Source organism: Eublepharis macularius, chromosome 3 (assembly GCF_028583425.1).
Source record: "Eublepharis macularius isolate TG4126 chromosome 3, MPM_Emac_v1.0, whole genome shotgun sequence".
Taxonomy (NCBI): Eukaryota; Metazoa; Chordata; class Lepidosauria; order Squamata; family Eublepharidae; genus Eublepharis; species Eublepharis macularius.
Window position 1 is genome coordinate 99,822,168 of NC_072792.1, and position 26,023 is coordinate 99,848,190.

At 43.0% G+C, this 26,023-nt stretch overlaps 1 protein-coding gene across 1 annotated transcript in view; it reads right to left on the bottom strand.

The window, feature by feature from the left end:
* Window positions 1-18,487: 18,487 nt before the first annotated feature.
* Window positions 18,488-26,023, bottom strand: part of HUNK (hormonally up-regulated Neu-associated kinase) — a 164,728-nt gene continuing 157,192 nt past the window's right edge. Inside the window, exons 9-10 of the mRNA XM_054974061.1 lie at window positions 21,277-21,454; window positions 18,488-19,155 (exon numbers count right to left, since the gene is read on the bottom strand). Of these exons, the coding sequence (XP_054830036.1) occupies window positions 18,488-19,155; window positions 21,277-21,454 (846 nt within the window). The remainder of the gene's footprint in view (window positions 19,156-21,276; window positions 21,455-26,023) is intronic.

The window sequence follows — 26,023 nt, forward strand, 5'->3', positions numbered from 1 at the left end:
ACCTGATTTTTGCATCCATCTTCCAGCTCCAATAACTCACAGAATGATCTAATATGAAATGGTCAAGTAGAAGAAGCAGAGAAGTTGCAAGAGACAAACTTTATACCAGTGGTTCAGGCCAAAGTAGCTCGTGACTTTAACTTGGCTTTTAGTTGGAGTGCTGAGAAAAACACACAGTGCAGAGCCCAAAAACCTGCACCTAGAAAAGACATCTAGATTATTGCCACTTTGGGACTAAGAGCTTGAATCCAAACAGTAGCTCCATACAACAGCTGGGAGAATATCTTGTCTTTAAACAACTGCAATACTAGGGGAATATGTTGCCCGCCCTGAGTCCTATACAATCTCTGAACAGCAGCAGCAAACTTCTGGTACTAGTCATGGTGAGTTATAGATGGAAGTTCCCACAAACAGAGGAGTGGAATAAGATAAGCAAGTGATTAAAAATATGGACTTGTTCAAGCTGATGACTATCTAGAGATTAGGATCACAGTAGTTGATCCCCTGACTTGGAAAAATCTATAATTTTTTTTTATTTTGAGTAATTAATCCACAGCAATTCAGAAATGCAATGGGAGGGGAAAAGATTTAAAGCACATTAGATATAGGTAAAAGGTGCAAGCACTTAGTCATTACTGACCCATGGGGGAACGTCGCATCACAATGTTTTCTTGGCAGACTTTTTTTTTTTAAGAAACTTTTTATTGGATAGGTTGAGAACAAACATAAAACAAAAATATACATTTCACTATTCCTTCTCCTATTGAGTACAAATTTATCCCCAACCCACCCTTTCCCTCCCCACCGTAAGACCTCCAACAGCACTTATGCCCTATAATTCATACATTGTTCCCTCTAATTCTATTATTTTCCACAATCTTCAAAGGTAAAGTTACAATCAATACTAAATTCAACAGATTACATAATACTCATCAAAAATTATCCATAGACCACAATTGGTCTTTTACATCCCAATTCTTTTCCAGATAGTCTTTCACTTTTCTCCAATCCGTTAGAAAATCATTTGAACTTTGTTCTTTTAACTTTCTAGTTAATTTGTCCATTTCCACCATATACAAAAGTTTTTGTATCCACTCATCAACTTCTGGTATCTTGTCTTGTTTCTAATATTGTGCATACAGCAATCTTGCCGCTATATCATATACCATAATAATGTTCTATCCCTTACATTTATAGTTTCTAAATTAAGCCCTAACAAAAACATTTCAGGATTTTTCTGCAAATTACATTTCAAAATTTTCAATATTTCAGCATGAATAGAAGACCAAAATTGTTTTGCCTTATCACAAGTCCACCACATATGGTAAAAGGAACCTTCATGTTCCTGACATTTCCAACACTTATTTGACATTACATTATTCATGTTTGCTAATTTTTATGGCGTTAAGTACCATCTATACATCATTTTATAACAATTTTCTTTCAAATTGGCACACGTGGATATTCTCAGAGCATTTTTCCATAAATACTCCCATGATTCCATTGTAATCTCTTTATTAAAATTCAATGCCCATTTCACCATTTGAACCTTAACCACTTCATCTTCTGTATACCATTTCAATAATAGTTTATAAAATTTCAAAATCATTTTTCTATCATCTCCTAATAAAAGTTTTTCCATTTCTGAATTTTCCTTTCTGAAACCAAATTTCTTTTTATCTGACTCATATAAGTCTTTAATTTGTCGGTATTGTAGCCATCCATATTTAAAAGTTAAATCCTTTCTTCATTTTAACTATATCTCCATGTATTAACAACAAGTCTTTGTAAGTTAGACATTCCTTCCCTTGATATTCCGAATGCGGTTTTATGACTTCTGCAGGAACAATCCATAAAGGTCTTCTTTCTTCCAAAAATTTTTTGTACTTCAGCCATACAGAGAAAATACTTTTTCTTATATAATGATGCAAAAACATACCATCCATTTTATATTTGTCATACCATAAATAAGCATGCCAACCAAAAATATTGTTGTGCCCTTCCAAAGTTAGCAACTTAACAATTAGTTGGGTTTACCCAATCTCTTAGCCATGTCAAACAGATCGCTTCATGATATAATCTCAAGTTTGGCATTTGCAAACCACCTCTTTCTTTTGCATCACACAATACCTTCATCTTAACCCTTGGTTTTTTGCCCGCCCAAACAAAATTTAACAATTTCCTTTGCCATTTATCAAATTGTTTCACCTCTTTAACAATTGGGATTGTTTGCAATAAAAACATTACCCTTGGTAACACATTCATTTTCACCACAGATATACAACCCATCAATGACAAATTCAATTTATTCCATTTTATCATATCTTTTTCCAATTGTACCCACAGTTTTTCATAGTTGTTCTTATATAAATCTATATTTTTCATTGTTAACTCAATTCTGTTTTCTTGGCAGACTTTTGTTACAGGGTGGTTTGCCATTGCCTTCCTCAGTCATCTACACTTTACCCCAGGAAATTGGGTACTCATTTTACCGACCTCAGAAGGATGGAAGGCTGAGTCAACCTTGAGCCGGCTATCTGAACCCGGCTTCTGCCAGGATTGAACTCAGGTCGTGAGCAGAGCTTGGGCTACAGTACTGCAGCTTACCACTCTGTGCCATGTGGCTCTTACATTAGATATATGCTGCTGACAAAGAAGTACATCATCATCCATGTATAGTAATATAGGAATCAAAATCTGGCAAGTCTTGGAACATGAATAGCAGATGCTGAAAGTTTATGAAATAGAGCAGTCAAATAAAAATGAAATAATTGAGGGGAAACAGGTCCAGTAATTGGTTCAAGTGATTATGAGTAGACATGGGCACAAACAGGAAAAAAAACCTGAACAGGCTGTTCGTTGTTCATTCCCGACGATGAACACGAACAGCCGAATGGAACTGAACATGTCCCGTTATCAAACATGTTTGGTGTCTGTTGTTCATCAGTGCCAGAGCAGCCCCCTTAGCACTTAGAGAGCCCATATTCACAGGGAATGTGCAGCAAGCTGTTCTCCAGCCATCACCCAAGTTTAGTCAAGCTTGCAATATGGATCTCAGAGTTATACATTCCCAAATTCAACACCCCCAGGAAACTCCCATTCAACACAAATGGAGCCACACTCTGTAGTTCACTTTGGCCCTGTGTGGTGGTCCTGAAGGTGGGCTGCCTCCCCTCTCAGGGGTGGGCTGCTGGCTGGTGGCACCCCCCATGTGCCTGCCCACCTGCCCTCCGGGTCGGAGGCGGACAAAGTATCTGATTACGCAGCAAGGTGGTTGATGACTATGGCTGCTGGCCCTGGCGGGCTTGGGGAGGCGGTGGCATGCCACCTCCCCTCTTGGGGACAGGGGGTCCAGCCGCTTGCCGGTGGCACCCCCCATGTGCCTGCCCACCAGGCCTCCGGGACAGAGGCGGACAAAGTATCCGCTTATGCAGCAAGGTGGTTGATGACTGTGGCCAGCAGGCCTGGTGGGCTCAAGGAGGTGATGGTGGGCCACCTCCCCTCTTGGGGTTGGGGGGTCTGGCCACTCACTGGTGGCAACCCCTATGTGCCCACCTGCCAGGCCTCCAGGTTGGAGGTGGACAAAGTATCCACTTACGCAGCAAGGTGGTGGTTGACTGCAGCCGCCAGGCCCGGTGGGCTTGGGGAGGCGGTGGCGTGCTGCCTCCCCTCTCGAGGGTGGGGGTTCTGGCTGCTAGCCAGAAGCACCCCCCATGTGCCCGCCCGCCAGGCCTCCGGGTTGGAGGTGCACAAAGTATCCTCTTATGCAGCAAGGTGGTTGATGACTGCGGCTGCCAGGCCTGGCGGGCTCAGAGAGGTGGTGGCGGGCCGCCTCTCCTCTCAGGGGTGGGGGGTCTGGCCACTGGCTGGCAGCACCCCCCATGTGCCCACCTGCCAGGCCCCCAGGTCAGAGGCGGACAAAGTATCTGCTTACGCAGCAAGGTGGTTGATGACTGTGGCCACCGGGCCTGGTGGGCTCAGCAAGGCAGTGGTGTGCCACCTCCCCTCTTGGTGAAAGGGAGTCTGGCCACTTGCTGGTGGCACCCTCCATGTGCCCGCCCTCCAGACCTCTGGGACAAAGGCAAAGTATCCGCTTACGCAGCAAGGTGGTTGATGACTGCGGCCACCTGTTTGTCAGGGAGAGGGGGACCAAGGGGTTCTGGCCACGGCAATGAGCCATACCTGGAAAATCCTTCAAGAAGGAATGGGAAGTTCAGCGGCTGCTGGCATCAACCACCTCCCTGCCATCATGGAAAGGAGGGGACAGGGTGGTGCAAGTGGTGGGGAAGGGACTCATGGCAGTACCTGAGAGGGAGAGGAGGAAAGAGGGAACATGAAGTGGACAGGGAGAGAAGGAATTAGGGGATCCAGCCACGGCGATGAGCTGTACCTGGAAGATCCGCGACAGGGCCTGGACGATCCCGGTTCGTCAGTGGCTGCTGGCATCAACCACCTCCCTGCCATCATGGAATGGAGGGGATGGGGTGGTGCAAGTGGTGGGGAAGGGACTCGTGGCAGTACCTGAGAGGGAGAGGTATCGACCGTGAACTGGAAAGCTCCCAAGCGACAGGTAGTTGGGAGGGGTTGGAGTGGTCCCAGAGAGGGAGAGGAAGAAATAGGCTGCCATCAGCCACATTCCTGCCTTTGCGGAAAGGACGGATGTTGCAGGACACATTCCCTCCCGGCTCAAAGGGGTCCAGTCAGTCCTGTTGACAGGGGAGCTGCCATGCTGTGCAACAGTGCTGTATCCCTATACGATCCAATCAGATGTGCAAACACAGCCAAGCTGTCCCTTGTGACCAAAGAGGCAGCAGGAACATGCTAGTCCATCGTGAAGCGGTGGCTGACATGACCCGCTGTCCTGTCTTCATGGAAAGAAGGGGATGGGCAGGACAGGAGAAGTCATTCGTAAGGGTCGGAGTGGTTCCACAGAGGGAGAGGTAGAAAGAGGGACCAGCAGCCCCAAGAAATGAGGGGGGCCAGAGCAGTTCCACATGGCTCCGAGACACCTCACCTGAGCAGGCAGTACAGGCACTACTCATAACAGTTTGGGTGGTACCACCAGACACCAGACACCTTCCTGCCTTCACGGAAAGAACGGGATGGGCTGGACAGCAGAGGTCTCCAAAGGGTTCTTAGAAGGAGAAATGGGGACCGAGTGAGTGATGATGAAATGTGCAGACATGAACCACCTTCCTGCCTTCGTGGAAAGGATGGGAGAGAAAGGACAGGAGCAATTAGAGTGGAAGCAGCCCCATGAACTGAGTGGGGCTGGTGCAGTTCCCCACCACTCAGACACCTAGCCTGAGCAGGTACTACTCACTACTGAGAGCGTTTCCTGCTTTTGCGGAAAGGACAGTAGTCAAGGGACCCATTCCCCCCTGCTCAGAAGGCACAGCGGTTGCAATTGATTGGGGCACTGTGTGGCTCAAATACATGTGCAACAGCTCCTGAGATGTTGCACAAGTGCCCAAAAGAGGCTGCTACCAGCATCACCCACTTTCCTGCCTTCACAGAAAGGAGGTGTCATGATGATCTGGCTGTGCCAGGAAGGGCTAGCAAGGCCTCAGAAGCCTGTTAGCACTGGGAGTAGGCCTGCCTAAACCTGACCCAAACATGCCAGCCCTCATTTGAGATACCCACCGGACTCGACGGGCAAGGGTGCACGGCGATGGCATGGAGAACCAAGGGGCAAAATGTTTTAGTAGCCTGCGGAAGCCCACGCACTCCACGATGGATAGAGGCAAGCCATGTAGGGCAAGATACGAAGGCCCACCTCCTGAGCCCTCAACCTCACCGTTCTAAGGTGCACTGTCCCAGACCCCGAGGGGACAACCTCCGCAAGCACGGCCTGCCTGAGCACTCCGCTCCCACCAGCGTCACCCTCAGGACAAGGTTTCTTGCTTGGGGTGGATTCCCATTGATCCCCGCTCAGAAGAGCTGTTCGCCCCCTTTCTCCTCCCAATGGATGTCTCGCTGGGCGCGGACAGATACCACAGGCTCGGGTGGTGCATCTTCAGGTGACTAGTCAGGGTCATCGACGACAGGTGCTTTGAGTTTTTGCCCCTGCACACCAGGACATCACAGGCACGGCACCACACCACACAGGGGTCATTAGGAGGGGTCCGAAAGTGCCTCCATATGGAGGCATTGAAATGTGGACCATGAACTGACCCAGGGGAAGGAAGACGAATGGTTACAGGGTGCGCTGCGGAGCTGGCCACGGATGATGGAGTGATGGGTGCCCCAGAGCCTGGCAGCAGTCCTTGAACCAGAGGCTGGGGCTAGAGCCCTGGCCCAGTACTCCCAGGGACCTGAAAAGATGAGGCACTAATAATAATGTGAGTCCTCAGCCGAGGTGCCCACTGAGCTTGGCCCCAGGGCCTGGCAGCAGCCCTGGAACCGGAGACTGAGGCTAGAGCCCCAGCCCAGCACACCCAGAAGCCTGACCACCAGATCAGGCACTGATAACAACAACAACAACAATCAATCAATCAATCAATGTGAGCCCTCAGCCGAGGTGCCCACTGAGCTTGGCCCCAGAGCCTGGCAGCAGCCCTGGAACCAGAGGGGATAGCTCCCTATCCCACCCACCACACACAGAAAAAAGCCTAGCTCCAATACACTCTCCCTGTCTCTCCCAAAAAAGGCTATCAACAGCTCTGTCCCACTCCACTGCTTGCTGAGAGTGAAAGCCAGAACTGGGAGCGCAGTGCCCTTTTATAAGCAGAGGTCTCATTGAGAAACGCAGGAGGTCTGTGGTTGGCAGTCAGAACTGCCTAACAGGGTTTTCAGGGATGAGATTGGATTTCCCATGGCCACAGAGCAGCCCTTTCTCCCTCCCTCCTTCCCCCCTGGTGTCTGCTCCCACGTTACCGATTGTAACCAATTTGCAGCTCCACGCTTGGAAAGAAGACCTGCCCATCAAGCTAAGTTGGCCTTTGATTGGGGTGTACAGGGCGACACAGGGAGTGCACACAGAGTTCAGGCAGTCCCTCCCTCCGTTGCCAAGGCAATTGATTGAAGGCGCCTGAGTGTCTGGTTTCCCGAACTGCGGCCGAGTGCAATGAACGAGGCTTGCGGCGACCGCCTGTTCAGCTGGAGTGGCACATCACAAACAGCCTGTTCGCAAGCAGCTGAGCGGCCTATTCGTTGTTTTTTGCCATTTGTAATGCTGTTCGTGCCCATGTCTAATTATGAGGCAGAAAATGGTCAAAGATGTTACAAAGTATGCAACCATTGGGTGTATTTGAAATAGCACAGAGACAGCCCAGGGCTCTAGTGTCAAGGCCACAGGATGAAAACCATTCTGCAATTTTAAAGCACAATGTATAGGGATATATGAGAGAGAGAATGTTCATTTGGCATCTCTCTTTCCCTGAATTTTCCACATACCTTGTCCGCATCTGCAAATCCAACACAGTATTATGATAAAATGGCTGGAAAAGGAAGAAGCCCTACCTTTGACACCCAAACAACAACACTGAACTTGTACATGACAGAATGTGTACATCAAATTTCTATATCGCCACATTTGGGTCCTCCTGATTGCAGCAAGCAAACTTCTCTAAAAATATAACTTAGGTGACAATAGACCCTGCTGTGCCACCATGTTGCTAAATAAACCACTAAGGAATGGCTTCCAAAACAGTAGCTTGCTCTAAATATTTTCTGTCACTTTTAAAGCTTTTCAAAATCCTCAGAGGTTCTTCATCAGATGATTGAAGCTTTGAACAAATTTCCTCTACTCAGTTGTTATCTGGTTTATACCTACATATTTTTCAAAGCATGCTAAGCGCAGATTCCATAAGAGAGAAATTATTTTAATATTTTTCTTCATTAGAGGAAGAAAAATAGAAAATCATTGTTTTGTAAGAAATAAAGGAAGTGACACATTTTCATGATTCTCAAGCCTACTTTTTAAAAAAACTTCTTTATTTTTCTTCCTCTTGTTTTATAGTCATTGTCATATGAGATTCAGAGCTAGTAAGGGTAGGCTGAGGAAGAGTGACTGAAGACCCACAGAGCTTCATGGCATACTGGCTCTTGTACACGTTCCCTGAAGTTTATCTTATGCATATTAACTCAGAAAAAGATCCCTGAGTTCATTTTAGTCTGCTCACAACTTAATAGGCATAGTAGCTAGCTGATCTCTTCTGTGGGAACAAGTTGGCCAGCAAACTATTCAGCCAAACTACCACACATGTACATTTCCTGGCAATAGTTTAATCATCAGCATCAATCTTTATTGCTTTAGCAAAAAGTCATAGCAACAATACAAGAGAAAATTAAATGTCCATCAAGAAAAAATAAAATAAAATAAAAATTTCTGGACATTTTCACAGAAAAGATTAAGATAATTTAATAGAGTCAAACAATTATTATTCAATAAAATTGCAAATATATATAAACTAAACAAAAATAAGTAGAATTTTAGGTATAACATGCTACCCGTTTCTGTTAGAAAGTGCAATAAATACTAATTTTAATATCAGAGAATATAATAAATACTAATTTTAATGTTGTGAGAATTATTATCACCAATGTACTTTCTTGGAGAGACCCTCAAAGCAAAATTCTCAGTGTGTGTGGGATTTGAAGATAAGTAATTTATAATATGTTCCTTGTTTAATACTTCATCCCTGCCATCCTGCATCAGATTCCATGTACCAAATCTGATATATACACTGAAGGAGTGAAAAATATAGGGTCACAGATGAACTGAGTTTATGGGCTAATAATCCGCAAGACAGTGTTGACATTGAGGCAATTAGTCGGGACTCTAGGGAAAAAACTGTTTTCTAAACCAACATGTGCCTCAGACTATTTTATTTGTAGTCCACTTTTGTCACTGAGACTCAAGGCAGATTACAAAATGTAAATTAATGCAATCAAAAGGATATTACATCTAATAAGCAATGCAACAGAACTAAGAACTTCAAAAATTTTGAAAGAGCTATTGTTTGAACACAGCATAGGTATTAAGCATGACTCATTAAATAATGCAGAAATCTGTTATTATATCAGTAGAAAATAGGATTGCCATATGTCTGCTGGGGGCCACTGGTGACAGCATGACATCCCCTCCAGGTTTCCCCAGAAATGACATCATGCCATCACCTTTAGCTGCCTCCTGCTGACTGCCCGGCCAGGCCTAGTAGACCCTAGCAGAAACACACTGCAGGTTCATGGACCAGTATATCAGGATGTAGCCATTATAAAAATGCCATCTTGAACAATTCTGTTTTACATAGTTTGTGATATGTGAGGAGCATGGGAGCCTTCTTATCCTCATCAGGCAGACCATTCCAGGAGGTAAGGGCCACCACAGAGAAGGCACATGTGCAGGCAGTTATAGGAGCTTCCCTCCTCCTTGACACCATCCCACCCATACCTTTCCAAATGGATGGGGCAGAAGGAGCAATTGAGACTTCATTTTTTCTTCATGGGTCTCTGCTGGTATTTTCAGATTTAACATATTTTTTGCCTTCCAACAGATCTGGGCCCTTAGTGAGCAGAAGTAGGAAGGAACTTTGTAATTCAAAAGGCATAATTTTGAGTAGAACAAAATTGAGTGATCTGGACTAATTTTCACCATGTCTAGATGTTTTCCAAATGGTTGCAAAGTAGTTCTTGAATCTGAGAGGTGTCTGTAAAAAGGAGCTTTTAGGACTCTCAAATTTCAGTCAAAACCTCCAGTATGAGACTAGAACTCAGTTATTGGCAGTTACACATTTATTTCCTGCTATAGGGTAACATTAAATTTACTACCAGGCAGGTGTGCTTTTATGGGTTTGGAAACAAAGTTCTCTAACAACTTTCTGTTCTTTGTGCAGACAATACATGAAAATTGTTATTATAAAAAGCTTCTGACATTGCCAAAGTTTTACTGAAACAACAAAATCTTTAGACTTGCACCCTATGAACAATCCCCCAATTTATTTATTTTTATTAAAACTTATCATCTTTCCACATGATTCAAGGAGGCTTACAATAATGGTTAAAATTTCCAAATCAAAACAAAATTAAAAATTTCCAACTTAAAATAAGAGACCCCAAATGTCTCCTTCTTTCCCCTCCTTAAGAGATGCTGACCATTCACACCTTCTCAAAAGCCCTACCAAACAAATGAACCTTACAGTGTCTCCCGATGATCTCCAAGGAGGTGGCTGCACTCACTTCTTCAGGGAGCCCTTTCCAAAGAGTAGAGGCCACAATAGAAAAGGCCCAGGCCGTGGTTAATGCCAGGTGGGCCATCCTAAGTGGTGGGATAGCCAGCAAATGGCTGCCTTAGGATAACTGTCATGTCTGTACCTCTACGTCCATGCCATTGTTCTATGTGTTGAACCATTGCTAATACTGCACCTTGATTTCATTTTGCAAATGCTCTAACCATCACTTTCGTTTCTCCCTCTAGCAGCCTGAGAACACAGCTGTCTTATCTTTTTTTTTTCTTTGAAGCTCACAGAAGTGACCTTGTACTGTCTGCAATGCTGCCGTTGAGTTTTATGCCTCTTTGTCCTGTCTACGTGGATGTATAAACCCTAGAAGAAATTCCCAGACCGTTTCCCGCGCAATCCTGTGGTCTAACTGGGAGGGGGGAAATGATTGAGTATTTAGAGCTGTACTTTCTTCAAGTTTCTATTCCTGTCAAGGAAATGTGTACTGCTTAGATGCTTTCTTGCTTCTGAGTAATTCTATGGACATATATATGGAAACGATTGGATTTCTGAATAAAACCAAGAGCTTGGACTTCTTATTGCAATGGTACAGGGACCTGTCTACCATGTCATGTCACCCATAGCCTGACAATAACAGCTGGTATATGGGAACATATGGGAGGAGACGGTACTTCATATATGTGGGTCCCAGGTCATGGAGGGCTTTAAAGATCAGGAACAACTAGTTTCTGCTGCAGAGCACATGTCCTCTTGCACTAGCAATTTCATTTGCAGAAGATCAAGGGTTTTCAATAAGCTCTTGCACAAACAGAAGTACTAGTGCAAGAGGAGGTACACTTTGTGGCAGAGATTATCTAGTGCATGTGGGACTTGTTCATAGGAACCAAGCCTTGATATTTAATAACCTTCATGCATTATCATCTGACATTGCTTAAACACCTCTTTGATTTGCCTCAGAAAATGGGAAAAGTAGCACAAGATTAGTGCTCTTATCCATTTACTTGTTATGCTTAATGTTTATGCAAATCATATTCAGAATTTGTATTAAATATGAAGGTGAACGGTACCTGTCCACTTGCTACTGTTTATCCAAATTTCCCACAAGAAGTTTATAGACCACCATTATGAATGATGATGATGATAGCATGGAACCAAAGCAAATTTATAGCAACTTTATAGCAGAAATGAATAGTACATATAAATAGTTCTGGAATTAGATTGATGGTATGAGTAACAGTGAACAACCTAGTATTAATTTCACATAAATGGGCAAATCCACACTACCTATTTGATGCCACGTTTTTTTCGCAAGCGGCGCGCTATTTCTGCAGATACTCACACGCTTTCCCGTTCCGCGTGTGCCGCGCCATCACCGCGCCACTATTGCGCCTTTCCTCCAAACCACATGATATTCGCGGAAATCTGTTTTCTTCCCTTTTTTTTAACAGTGCATAATGGCCGGTATACCGGTAAACCAACCCTAGTGAGCAGCGGTTTGTGCGGAAAAAGAAACGGTCACCGGAGCATGCGCATGTCGCACGGGGACCGTTTCCCTATTGAGTTCCCCAGTTTTCAAGAGTGCGAGGTGCTAAGCTGAGCAATCCTGTATTTCCAACAACGGTCGTCTCCAGTGAACGGCAGGTGCGGGAAACAAATTCAAGATATTGGTATACTGGATAATTGACCCCTTTTTTTTAAAAAAAAAGGGAAGTGACATGCGCCGTCAATTCTGATGGCAGAGGATGGAACCACCCATGGTAACGCTGTACTCTGTAGCGTGTGGAGAACTGATTGTGCCATGAAGACGCACCGGAAGGGTGGATGTGAGGATGCACAGCCTGGTAGCGGAATAAAGGCGATTGCCACGACAGCACAAGATAAGCGGAAGATGAGTGAGTGTGGATTTGCCCAATGACTGAGGCAGTGGAAAAGAGCAAGACTCCAGTACACCTGTAAGACTAACAAAATTTATGGTAGGGTATGCTCTTTTGTGAGCCACAGCTCCCTTCTTCAGATATCTGAAGAAATGAGCTGTGGTATCTGAAGAAGTGAGCTGTGGCTCACAAAAGATCATACCCTACCACAAATGTTGTTAGTCTTACAGGTGTATTGGTCTCTTGCTTTTTTCGACTGCTACAGACAAACACAGCTACCCATCTTGATCTATAACTGAGTTCACTACATATATAAGAAAGCTTACATTTCTCAACATTCCATGCCTCTTACTGAATGAGCTGTCCTACTATGATCAGAAGTATTATATGCTGAGAATTGCAACATGACAGCTCTTACAGCCCATTCCTGTCTTTTGTCATACTCTGAGCTTTCATGTTTAGAATGTGTCAAAGAAACAGATAGCAGGCCTGGTCTGCTTTGGTCTTTGACTTCCCTTCCTCAACAAAGAAGTTTGATTTTAAAGGAAGCAGGAAAGGGGGCCTTTGTTCTGGGAACTGATTTAGGAAGGGAGTGGTAAGAAGGCAATATGTTAGAGAGGTAAACACTGAAACAAGGGAAGAGCAGAACAATTTATTAGGGTTAGGAAAATGGAATAAGCCATTAAGACCTTGAATAGTGGCAGTTTGGTTAGAATCAATGTAGTGCCCTTTTAAAAAGAAGAATATGATATGGGGACCTTTGTTTTCTTTTTAACCTCAAAAAGCAAAGCATCCAAAAACACTGAAAGCCAAATGATTGGGTGTCAGCTTGCATTCCCACTGATACTGTCTTTTGAATGTACCCTGTGCCAGAGAATAATTAGCATGAGCAGATTTTATTCTCCTAGTGTGCAATCAATACATGCACTCCACCATGATGAGTGGCTGTTTGCATCACCGCAGTGAAACACCAGCTTTATATGGCAAGCTTGTTGTGTGAAATGGCTCCCTATGAAGTACTGGCCACTTGGACAGCAGCAGCATCAGTCCTTTCCTCATCCTGCATCAATTTGTGATAACGTAAATGCCCTCAACCACATCTGAGGCTGCTGCACATAGATGGCTTGCCTTGAGTAGCTGCCCCTATTAACCCACAGTTCTGTGGCATGTATATGGCAAGTTGTCTGAGCAAATCAGGCTAGCAGTGCCCTTGATACAGAGCAAAAAGTGGGTCTCTCTGGATAAATACATTTGAATAACCACCTCTGTTTTCAGTGCAGCCAAACTACAAGTCCATTGGTGCCTTCCCTGTATATATATCCCCAATATGTCTGCTGGCAGGCTGCTAGCAAATATGAAAAGGCCCTGAGAAAATAACTGGTACAATAAGGGAAATGCATAACTATGTTTGCCCATGTAATATTTATATTTGATAATAAAACAGTAAGATTCACAACAACTGTTTCATTCTGATACTTACAGATATTTACCATGTGGTCACAAAAATACAGCTCTTTCGTTCTTTCCTCAATGTTTCATTGGGCAATTCCCTGTGCCCCAAAAACCCAAACCTGAGTTAATAGTTCAACTTAGTACTTGCAAGACATTCAGGTACAGAATTCTAAAGCATGCATGGTATGCTGATTATCACCATCTTATAGCTCTGATCATGTTCTATGGGTAAATACCACAAAATATGTTGTTGCTCCTATAAACAGCAATGATGTCTAATGGTGTCTGATCCCCTATATTTTACAAGATTTTTTTGGTGGTTATTTTGAAGACAACACTTGGATACTAAGGGTTGCATTCTTAGTAAGGATACTAAGGGTTATATTAAGCATGCCATAATTTCACTGCAATGTGTATTTTTGATTTACATTTTTAATTCATTAAACTGCAAACAGTGTTTGAAACATGTATTGTCGAAGGCTTTCACGGCCGGAGAACGATGGCTGTTGTGGGTTTTCCAGGCTGTACTGCCGTGGTCTTGGCATTGTAGTTCCTGACGTTTCGCCAGCAGCTGTGGCTGGCATCTTCAGAGGTGTAGCACCAAAAGACAGAGATCTCTCAGTGTCACATTGAGGAACTACAATGCCAAGACCACGGCAATACAGCCCGGAAAACCCACAACAACCAGTGTTTGAAACAGTTAAACTTAATATGCAGTTTGGAGGGTTCAAGGATGGTAGGGGCTGCTATAGTGAAAAATGCACCAAATCTATACAGTAGCTGGAGTGTTACGTTTTCAGAGCACAGAATCTCTAGATTGTGGCCTTTTTAATGGAGTCTGGCATTCCCTTATGAGGGTAAAGGCAAATTCAGCTGAAGGCTAGAGAAATCTCAAGCATCTAAAAACTGGATGATGGATAAGGATGTTACAAAAGGGGGAAAAACCAGTATTATCCCAAATACTATTCCAGTGTTCTATGAATTAAATAATTTATTTAACGAAGTTGTTCTCTTGCATACGTTCTTTTGTTCTCCCCCACTGTGTAAGTCTAGCTAGAAATACCACGGTCTAGACTAGAGATGGGCACGATCCGCATTACGATAGAAAAAAACTCACGATAATGGCGATCGCGCAATCATGACCCGGCGGATCGTGATAGTCCACGGCCAACGATCCAGCGATCGGGAGAGGCCTGGATCGTTGCGTTCGGGCTCGGATCGGGGATCCAGACACTCAGGCGCCAGCAATCTATTCCCCTGGCAATGGAGCCAGGGGAAAGCCTGAGCTCTGTTTGCCCTCCTGTCACCCTGGAAACCCGAATGGAAGCCCAGCTTTCCTTGATCAGCAGAGCTAGTGTCGTGGCCTCTGAGTCCTCGGAGGACGAAGACCTTGGGGAGGACGACAGGAGTGGGAATACTCCAAGCTCCTCCAGCGTCAGCTGCTTGGAAAACCAGCAGGGACTGGAGCAGCAGGAATCCCTGCCAGAGCAGGTTGAGGAATTCAGGGCAGACTCAGGGACAGAAGCTGCCCCTTTACCTGCACCAGCTCCTGAGGCTAGGGCAACATCCCCACCTAGCTCCCCCGAACCTGATAGGCAACGCAGAGGGAGGCAGTGGCTTGCTGCACAGGAAAGGAGGCGAAGTGCAAGGCTTCAGGCACTCAAGCAGCGTCGGAACAACCTTGAGTTGTAACAGAGTGCAGCCCCGTCCTGCAGGTGAGAACTCTTAAGCCAGGACGCCCTCTCCTTCGGTGCAGAAGCACCTGCGCACAGACCCGCCTGGTTCCACTGCGACTCCATTCTGCTCTGACTGCTTTTCGGCTCTGACCCCCGCATTTTGGCTCCTTGGACTACGCTCCTGGCTCACTCCCTTATCGGCTTGTTTGAACTCGGACTGCTGGAGAGGCTCGTGGCTGTCTCCCTGCCTGCATTCCAGCACAGATTCCTTCCAACCACAGAGCAGCAAAGCAGTCACAAGTTGGGAGAAGACACCCAGGGGAGGGAGGGGGAAGGGGGTGTTCTGTAGCCATGGGCACTCCAATCTCATCCTTGCAAACCCTGATAGGCAGCTCTGATGGCCAAACACAGACCTCCTGTGTTGCTGAATGGGACCTGAGGGGAGGCGGCTCATCGCCGTCTCCCCGTGCATGCCAGGCCCAGTGGCCACTGCCACCACCCACCTTCCCACATAGCAGCGCGGCCCGCTTTGGCCTCCACGATCCATGGCTCGGTAATGGGAGATGATCGGTGTGGATCGTTAATCCGGGATCATCACTGGCGCCGATCCACGATCAGCTGGATTGTTAATTTTTTTTGGATCGTGCCCATCTCTAGTCTAGACACGTTTATACCAGCTTTGTATATATTGGACATCACAGCACCTTTATAATAAAAGACTAAGTACAGTGTTCGTTGTCTCTGTAGTTTACAGAATGCATCTCTTAAGCATACGCTCTGGCTATGTCAAGTTATTCAACTTTTTTGAGAGTTATTACTCATATTACTTTTGTATTATAATCGCCGCTGATCTTTGAGGATGATTACATACTATTGAATTGCCTGACAGTATCCTGGAATCTAACTACTGGTTAATGGAAATTGACCCTCTGTGCCTTTACTGTAGCTAAAAGACTTACATTACAACATTGGAGATATAAATGCCCAACTCCCATAATTTAATGGATGGAAGAATTTACAACTTTATATTTGACTGTATGGGATATAGATGACAACAGCTAATGGACTTATTTTTAGATATTTGGAAACTTTTTATTGATGCTTATATGTAGATTTCTCACTGTTGTTGTCATGTGTTTATTTCCATAATGTATGGGCCTTAATTTTTATTTTTTATTATTTTCAAATAATATATTAAAAACTAGCCTTTTACTGACAGCACCATTTCCAATCCAATTTTATCTTGCTGCTAACCCAGCCTAGATGGCTGGGAGCCTAAAGGTTCATTCTGGCAATCAGAGGGGTGTTTTCCATTTTGCAGTGAGGAATTTGAAACCTCTCCAGCCTTCCAGGTTTTGCCAGCATGGCTGTTCATTTGACTCAAGCAAGCTGCACAGAGTCCAAGCACACTTGTTCCCCTATTGGCCTGCTGCTCAGCAGATGAACTGTCTCTCAACTTTACAATGTCAGACTACTGGTAAAGGCTTTTATGCTGGAACTCCCCCCCCACCACCACCCAAGAAGATTCCTATTTATAGAAAACTAGCCACAATGCTGATCATGAAAATGCAAAGATGCAGGCCTTAAACAGCAACATGGTCTCTGATGCTGGTACTGGACAAAAACACCACCTACTCTGAAGCAAGTGTTGTCATGCCTATTTCTAATATGGCATTACAGCTACTGGGTGAGGGTGCTTCCATCTTGGATATGTTCTTACAGTGGGCATGTAGCCCACTAATGTCCAAAGATTTCAAGATGGTTGTAGCTAAAAGAGCTGTCGATGCTCTTGCCACTGCCAATTTCTTCCCATTGCTAGCCTTGGAGAATTATTTTGAAATGAACTAAGATTTGGCCTGTGTTTTTTGAACACCAAAAGCATCACAGTAAAAAAAAATTGTCATGTCCTCTTGGTCTTTCCTAATGAAGACATCAAATTATTTAAAAAGCATAAGTTAACATCAAGAATCCAACAAAACAATTATTCTTACAGTTCCTCTGATCTGTCTTTTAATAATGCATTAACACCACCTTATTATGTATGTTAACAAAAAGAAGGGAAGTCCATGTGTCATTAGTGATAACCAGCCACTGTGTCAGACTAATGTTAATAGATCCCAATGACAGAAGCCATGTGTTAGCAGGGTAGACCATAGAACAGTTTGGTTAAAACCCTGAAAAGTCATAGTAAATAATTTGCACAAACAAGCCTATTTTATTATTCATATACTTGCTTTACTATGAAATAAAAAGAGCTGCAGAATACAGAACATGTTTTCCTTTTGCGAAAGATAATCTTCACAGTTTGTAGCACTGAATTTTTGATACCAACTGCATTAATGATCCTGTCATTTGAAAATGGCATCAGAGCAAGCAGATGTGTCTGATAACTCCTCTTAATGCATCGCAGCTTCTCAGCAACACCTTCAAGTATGTCCAGTGTTGTTTTGCTAAAACCAAAGCTATACAATTTTTCCAAAGATAGTTCCACAGAAATAGTACAACATTACAAAGAAGAGATGACCATGTTTTGTTTTGTTTTAAGCAGAGCATCAAGAAATCTGGATTCTTGTTTTAAGCACCCATGGCTAGTCTTAGGATGAAAAGAAGAGTCCAAATACAGTTTTTTTTATAGCCAAACTCGTTCTCAGATGGTAATGTTGCCTTTTTACAGTAATATTTCTTATCAAGTAAATATTGTCTTCAGAGAAAATATAGACAGCTAGGTAGCAAGGGATGACCAGACAGTAAATGCTGCTTTGATTACCAGTGTCTTATTTCTGAATGCTTGTCTTTCATATTTTTTGTGTTTCTTCTTAGTCCTGGAGGTGAATTTGGAAAACATGGTGCCTGAGAAACATAAATAAACTCTTGGTCCTTTATTATTGTTCCTGTAAAAGTGAAACAGAGATGACAACTATTCACCAAGTCCATCTGCCATGGTTTCAGGAACCCAAGGGCCAGTATAAGAAATTTTGTTTTCTCTTATCAAGTTAATGTTAGGTAGAAATGTCCCATTGGCAAACATGTAAGCAATGTAAGATTACGGTAGAAAAAGACCTACACAAAAAGATGAGAGAGGTTTTTAAAACTGACTCAAACTGTCTTTACACTCAAATAGTTGTCCTTCTCCAAGTTTTCAAAGGAAAGGTTACTGAAATATGTGGCTCTGTGACTTTTTTTAACTGAATGTGATAAGAATATACAGACAGAACATAATCATTGCAAGTTTTAACTACTTCAATGGGAAAGGCAAATCTCAGCAATCAGTGCTACTTAAAATTAGGCTTTTGGAAAGGTCACTTCAACACTGGCCATTTATGGGGTCCATTATGTTGAAGGAAATTTGAGTTGGGCTCATTTGCTGCAACTGAGGCATTCTTGCTTCCAACGTCTTCTCGGTGGGTGATCCTACTGACTGATTCCGTTTCCGCATCATCTGTCCAATACCCATCATGGGGAATCGGCCTCTGCTTTTCACACAGTTAGGGCTCCCCAGGGGGTTAGAGATGTTGTTTAGTTGGGTTGGAGACACAGCTTCCTCTCTAAAAGAACTGGTCTTTTCATCATATGTGAAAGACAGTTGAGTGGGGTGAACTGGACTTTTAGTAGGACTAGGTGAAGTGCCTCCAGGCTGGAAGAGTGGAGACAATGTCCTTTCACTGGAGCTTCTGCGTCCAAAATTTACTGGTGAGTTTAGGATCCGATACTGGTGAGTAGGAGACAGTTGATCTATTTGGTCCTCTCTATCACCAGTTTCAAAAGAATGTACAATGTTCAAAATTAAAGGAGAATCCAAATTCTGGTTCCCAGGGCTTGAAGGTTCTTGTTGAGGGGACTCTTGTCGCTTTGAAAGCCTTGGAGTTCTTGGAACAGGATGTTGGATTTCCAAGTATTCCAAAGAATAAGAGGTGACACAACCTGTTTTGGCTGTTGCTGATTCATGGAAAGGACTCAGACCACCAGGAGAATCTACAAAAGAGCAAAAAACAAATCAGAGAAAATCTTTCATGAGATAATTTTAGGCCTCTGAAGGTCAGAATGTAGCTAATTAAACAATCAAGAGCTTTCTTGTGCAAATAATTCAGGCTTTGAGGTAATAAAATCCAAACCCTAACAAATAAAAATATCATCAAACAAAATGTTAAACATAGGATTCATTCCAGATGTGCTACTAGCCATCTGTGTCTATCAGCTTATTGGCTTTATGATAAGGTAGCACACTTTCTCTAAATAATGGCTCCACACTACCACATTGTCCCCAAGCAATTATCTCATCAGAAGCCTAAACCAAATCCATTACTTCTCATAATCATTGCTACAGTTAATTTTTCTGTCCAGGTTATCATCCATCCTTTCCCTAAATCTTTTATTCTTTTTGCTAATGTTATGATAGTTTCTGATTTATCTGAAGAAGGGAGCTTTCACTCTCAAAAGCGTATACCCTGGAAATCTTGTTGGTCTCTAAGGTGCCACTGGAGTCTAATCCTGCTGTTCTGTTACAGACCAACATGGCTACTTACCTGAAACTTTCTGATTTATTATTATTTAATTAATTCTTATCATCTTTCCCCACCAAATTCAATTCAGCATGTGTAGGTTTCCCAGGAAGTCTCTCAACCAGGCATTAACAAGAACCATGGCTGCCTAGTTCCAGTAAGCATTGGATCATGTGTTTTCCAACCATGCCCTAAGTCTTAAGATTCAATTCTTCCTCCACTTCTTGTGTCCACTTCTTCCATGTACAGCCTTCCTAAAGAACAGGATGTCCTTCAAGATTCCCGTTAGAGGACTTATTATTAAAGAAAGAATTAATCTCAAGAGACCATTTATGTATTAGAATTATCAGTCATCTGGAGTGAATCACCATCGAGAATTTCCTCCCTACGAGTTGGACACACGGTGCTTAGGACCTTGCAGCTGTTGGAAGGACTTGTGTTTATATGGTGCTCTGCTTGAGTTTGCACTTTATATTTATTGTGCAATAATAAGATTGAAAGCACTTTGGGCGCCAAGCACTTTATCAATTGTTATGGAACGTGCATGTCAGCACTGGTGTAAATGGCTTTCCGACTGTGAGTAGTGTTGTTATAAACAATTGTATGGGTTATATATTGACTCTATACTGCTGTGTGACTACATATGTCTAGTTTGTAATAAATGATAATTTGTTAAGTGTTAGTAAGATTACGTGGGTATTTTTGGTTTTGTTCTACCTTCAAGATTCCTTGGCAGCTTCCCTTCATCCCTTCGATCCCATTTCCTGTCTGTTTCAAGTGCTGGAAAAAGCACCATCCTTTCTGGGTCAGTAACAATCATAACTCAGGGGGAAAAAACAGGCCCAAACAGACTTGCAACGCACAGGCAAGTAGTGGCCTGATGGCTTGAGAGGAGGTGCGATCCTCTGCCTCATGTTCTGTTCATTCACCTGGGTGGTAATGACTTTGGTCCACAACACTTCCGTGTCATGTGTGGCAGGAAGGTTGGGACCCACTAGGCCTTGAGAGGGCTAGGCGTATGGCCAACAGAGCCCTACAGAAAACTTTGGGGGAGGGTTTGGGCATTTATTTGCTGTGCCCCTGCTTAAAGGCTAAATTTGCTGACCTCTACAGAGGTGATGACAGGGCACAGTGTAAGGTCAATAAAGCCCTGTAGAAGACTTTGGGGGAAGGATAGGGTACTGCTGGCTTGACCTGTACCGCTAGTTAGGCCCCCTTTGCTGTGTTAACTGGTTATGTTGTTGCTTTAATAAAGTGGCCCTTTAGTACCCAAGCCTTGTGTCTGCCTCTTCATTCCGACTAGGATGGCAAAAGGAGAGATAAACTTGTTAACAAGTTTCAATACAGGAAGAAACTTCTTTGAAAAGTTGGTGAGCCCCCTCAACACATTGCAGTTTCCCAGAATCTTTGGGGAGATCAGGACAGATAAACATCTATTTAACTGATATTTATGCTCTAGCCTCCTTCACAGAACTAGGAAAATTGAATGACTATTATATCAATTTAAATCTGTGAGATGTCCTATATTGTGTAATGCTCTCTGTTCTACAACATTCAAGCAAACATATATCACACAGATGACTCTTTCACATACTTTTTTCTGGAGCACTGCCCTGGGTAGCTTTGCGATCATTCAGCAGAGCCTTGGCATTTTGTATCTGTGTCATAAGACTAGCTGAAGGCTCTTTGTAGGAAGAAGGATTTTTCTCAGATTTCTTCAGAAGTGGGTGAAGAAGCTCTTCTTTTGTTTCTTGCTCTTTGACCCTTTTGTCCTTCAAATTAAAACACACATACAAACAAAAAAGAGGGTTTTCTTAGAAGCCCTTTCAGGAAGGTTTAAAAATAAACATTGCTTTGTAGATGAATTCAAAGATGGAAAAGGATTACATCAGGCTAATGATAGCAAGTACATCCTGTCTTAGGGGTGATGGTGGCTACATGAATATGATTTCTTTTTTTAAAAAAGATTTTTATTGGGTGAGTAAAATTTAATATTACAATTTTTTTTATTAATACCCTCATTTCCATATTCCCCCACCCTTTCCCCTCCCCCCTTTATCTCAGACTTCCAACAGTTTTCCAACCCGCTGTCTAAATCTACTACTTATCTCTCTTTTTCTTTTCTTATTCATTCTAATATACTACTAAAATAGACATTATATGTTAAACTATAAAAAACCTAATATCAAATTAACAATTACAACATGTTTCTAACTTATCTCTTCTCCTCATGTAAAGATTGCCCTCTCTTCCCTTCTGCCAAATTAATAGTTATCTAGCACCCACATTTCTCCCTTTACGTCCCACTACTTTTCCAAATACTGTTTTAGTTTCCCCCAATCATTAAAGAATTCCTCTGGATTCTGTTCTCTCAGCTTTCTTGTCATTTTGTCCATTTCTGCCATGTACAGCAATTTTTGTATCCAATTTTCAATAGATGGTACTTCTTTTGTCTTCCACTTCTGGGCGTATAAAATTCTCGCCGCTGTTGTCATGTAAAATAGTAATGTTCTATATTGCCTGGGAATCCCCTCCATATTCAAATTCAACAACAGCAGTTCTGGGTTATTTATTTGAATTTGTAAAATTGCAGTCATAGCTTCTATAATATCTCCCCAGAACTGCTTTTCTACCTCACAGGTCCACCAGCTACATGAAAATGATTTCATGAGTTTTGTCTCAAGACCAAAATAGATGTGACAACATCAGATCAACTGGTACCAATTTCCTATAAACCATCTTTACATTTGGGTCTCAGGGTGATTTAAAGAACAGAAAGTTGGGCAGAAGGGAAGAACTGAATTCATATCTCACACTTCCCACAAAACTGTTTTTCCTACACTGGGCTTCTTCAGGTGGTGTTTTCTTGGGAGAAAAAACAGCAGGAGGGAAAGGGAGTAGGTGGGAGAGAAGGCTTCAGCTTCTGTGAACTTTTTAAGGTTTAGACATGGCTCAAGTTGGGTCATGCCTCCATGATGTCTAGTTGTGCTCTTGAGAAGTATGAAAATGGGGGTTGTTTTTTATAATTTTATATTCAGGCACAAACTGTCTTCATATGATCATGGTACCTCCATATAATATTTGAAGCCATTATGTTACATCGGTTGCTAAGACAATGAGCCAACTACCATGGATACAGCTATTTTATCATATGCAAGTAATATCTCAAAAATATTATCATAATATTCAAATAGTTCTTTACCACATAGAAGACAAATCAATAGAAGCATTTGTTGATGGGCTCCGATCGAAGCAATAAAAACTCTTCAATAAAAATTTACATCCAAGAAAGATATCCCAGTTATATTTGTGTGAAAATGCCAAATAAGTCGATAAAAAACATTCAGCAACGTTTGGAAATGGGAATGGGAGGAAATGTTCTGGGGAGAATATGGGCACTAGCTGTGACCTTGAGAGTGCAGTGTGCCACACTGTGAAGATTAAAAATAACCCAGCTCCCAGCCCTCGACGGGGTACAATTGAAACCTTCACCGACGGTGAGGAGCCTGGGTGTGACCTTGGATGCCACACTTTCAATGGAGGCCCAGATCACAACCGTTGCCAGGTCTGCCTTTTTCCATCTTCGACAGGCCAGGCAACTGGTGCCCTATCTTTCGCCCTGGGACCTGGCCACAGTAATCCATGCAACGGTCACCTCCAGGCTAGACTACTGCAACTCACTCTATACTGGGTTGCCCTTGGGCCTGACCCGGAAGTTACAGCTGGTCCAGAATGCAGCGGCACAAGTCCTTACCGGAACGCCAATCTGAGCACACATTCATCCTGTGCTGTGCCAGCTGCACTGGCTTCCAGTGGAGTTCCGGATCCGGTTCAAGGTGTTAACCTTGGTGTTTAAAGCCCTTCATGGAATGGGACCTGCATACCTGCGGGACCGCCTCTTCCATTACGTCCCCTGCAGGGTGTTGTGCTCTGCAGACAAGCAACTCCGGGTGGTCCCTGGCCCAAAGGACATCCATCTGGCCTCAACCAGGGCTGGCCTGGTGGAACGCTCTCCTGCTGGAGTTCCAGGCCCTGCGGGACCTGTTACAGTTTCGCAGGGCCTGTAAAATGGAGATGTTCCATTGGGCCTTCGGCTGAGTGCCAGCGGGTGTCCTCCTTCTTCCATCTAAGACCACCACTTTTTCTGGGGCTGCCCTCGGCCATCTGCTATGCCCGTATACGAACTCCCAATATTTGTCTAAATAGCCTGCTCCTGGACTATTTTAATGCTTTTTTAAAAATTATTGTTGATTTTATGTTTTTGATTTTAATGTATTTTTTAATGTTGTTAGCCGCCCTGAACCCATTTGTGGGGAGGGCGGGGTATAAATCGAATCAAATAAATAAATAAATAAATCATGGTGCCCAATTAAATAATTATATAATATTTTAGTATGTGCCCACTACCTAACCAAATGATTAAATCAGTCTACAATGGTGCATGCATAGGACAGTGGGTTGGATACAACACAAAATTTCTGCTTGCGGTTGATCTCTTGCACAGAAGTACAAGAAGAAGACTGTAGTGGCCACTTGCACTGTCAAACTTATTCTATTTCCACTTGCATTTCCACTTACACAAGTTCTTGTACAACCAATCCCAGATTTTCCGGAACTGAACCTAGCAGTTTCTTCATTTTCAAATGATTCCAAAGTATAATATGGGAGAGGGAGGAAACTGTTTCACAAGAAATTGCATATGTATGTCATTTTGCATAGGAGCAAACTAAGATGGGAGCAATGTTGCACAAGAACTTGTGCAATCGCTTCTGCAAGCAGAACTGCATTAAGTGGATTTCTTTTTCCATTTGTGCATCACCAGATCCAGCCCAATGTATTCAGATTTTTGGAAGTTCCAAGCCAGTGTGTTGGTGCAGGTGCAGAAAGGGGGTTTGCCACTCCTAAGGATGTTAAGACCACTGCACAAAAATGCCTGTGCTGTTCTGACATGGGGAAACACAGGGAGATGAGAGATAAATGAATGGGGGAGGTAGATCCTGGTAGTTAAGCTGATTTGTAAAACAGAAAACATTTTCAATACAAGATGAGGCAGAGGAGTGGAGTGTGTTTGAATGTTTCATAAAAACTTAAGATTGCTGTCACGTTAGTCTATGAAAACTGGCCATGCTGATTCTTGTTTAGCTCTTATTGCTCAGGGAAAGATGCTAGTCCATACTGGTAAGCAAGCCCTAGAAATTGACGCAGTCTGCCAGACTAGAAGATATTCATTTCTGTTACAGCAGTTTCATAAGAACAGCAAACAAGAAGTACTGTGTATTATGAACGTTAAAATATTTTATGTAGCACATGCACCATGATCCCTCTACAATCTTTATTGTCCATCCACATTCTTTAAGCTTCTGAGGATGGCCACTATTATTCCCATCATACAGATGGGTAACTTTACCAAGGCCACTTAAAGAATCTATGGCCGACACTTAAACTAATCCAACACTATATACTGAAGAGAATGTTCTGTTACGTTTTTTTCAGATTACTAAAATGATGCAGAAGAATTTTAAGCAAGGTACAGCAGAATCCAGAAGATGTATGCCTAAATCTCCATGGTAACACACAGATGCACTTTCATGTATTCCTTACAGTCAGAATAGGTTTTTGCAAGGGGATGTCTGCAGCTGCAAGCTAGACTGAAAGCAATGTTTTGTCTGACAGCAGTAGCTGAAGAACAGTGAGATGTCACTGTCTTAGTCACATGTCTATATCAAACGGAAGAGTCTATCTGTGCCATAAGGGTTTTCAAAGGATGTTTTAAGCACCTGCTGTTTTCAGATACATGCATACACAGGATATAGAGTTTGGCACTAAAGGACAACATAATAAAGAATGCAATTAGAATTGTTACTGATCACAGCAGTTCTATCTTTGTATCAGCAAAATATCTTAAAGCATCCTTATTAATGAAGTATGTTGTTTTAATACATTCATCTGGCTTGCAACACATCTTGCCTATGTTAATAACAAATACATGTGAAACAGGTAAAACAATAATATCTAACTGTTCAGGAATTTTGCAAATAACATTAACACAACAGCAATCTCATGAGATGTATTTTTTTTTGGCCAGTGCCGTAAGTTTTAATACAGTTGTGATAAAGTTTGCATCAGCAAAACTGCAGGAACAGAAGGGTCTAAATTTAAAGAATGTAAGGAACAATGAGGAAGATGGGTATCTGCATTTTGCAATTGTTGGCAGAGGGGAACTATGCCCTTCCCCGATTGCTAAACAACAAAGAAACTCAGGTTAACTTCTATCAGGTTCTTTCAAAGTACATAGACAGTTCTCAATGTTAATGTCTTTCTTATACTACTGCAATGACCCT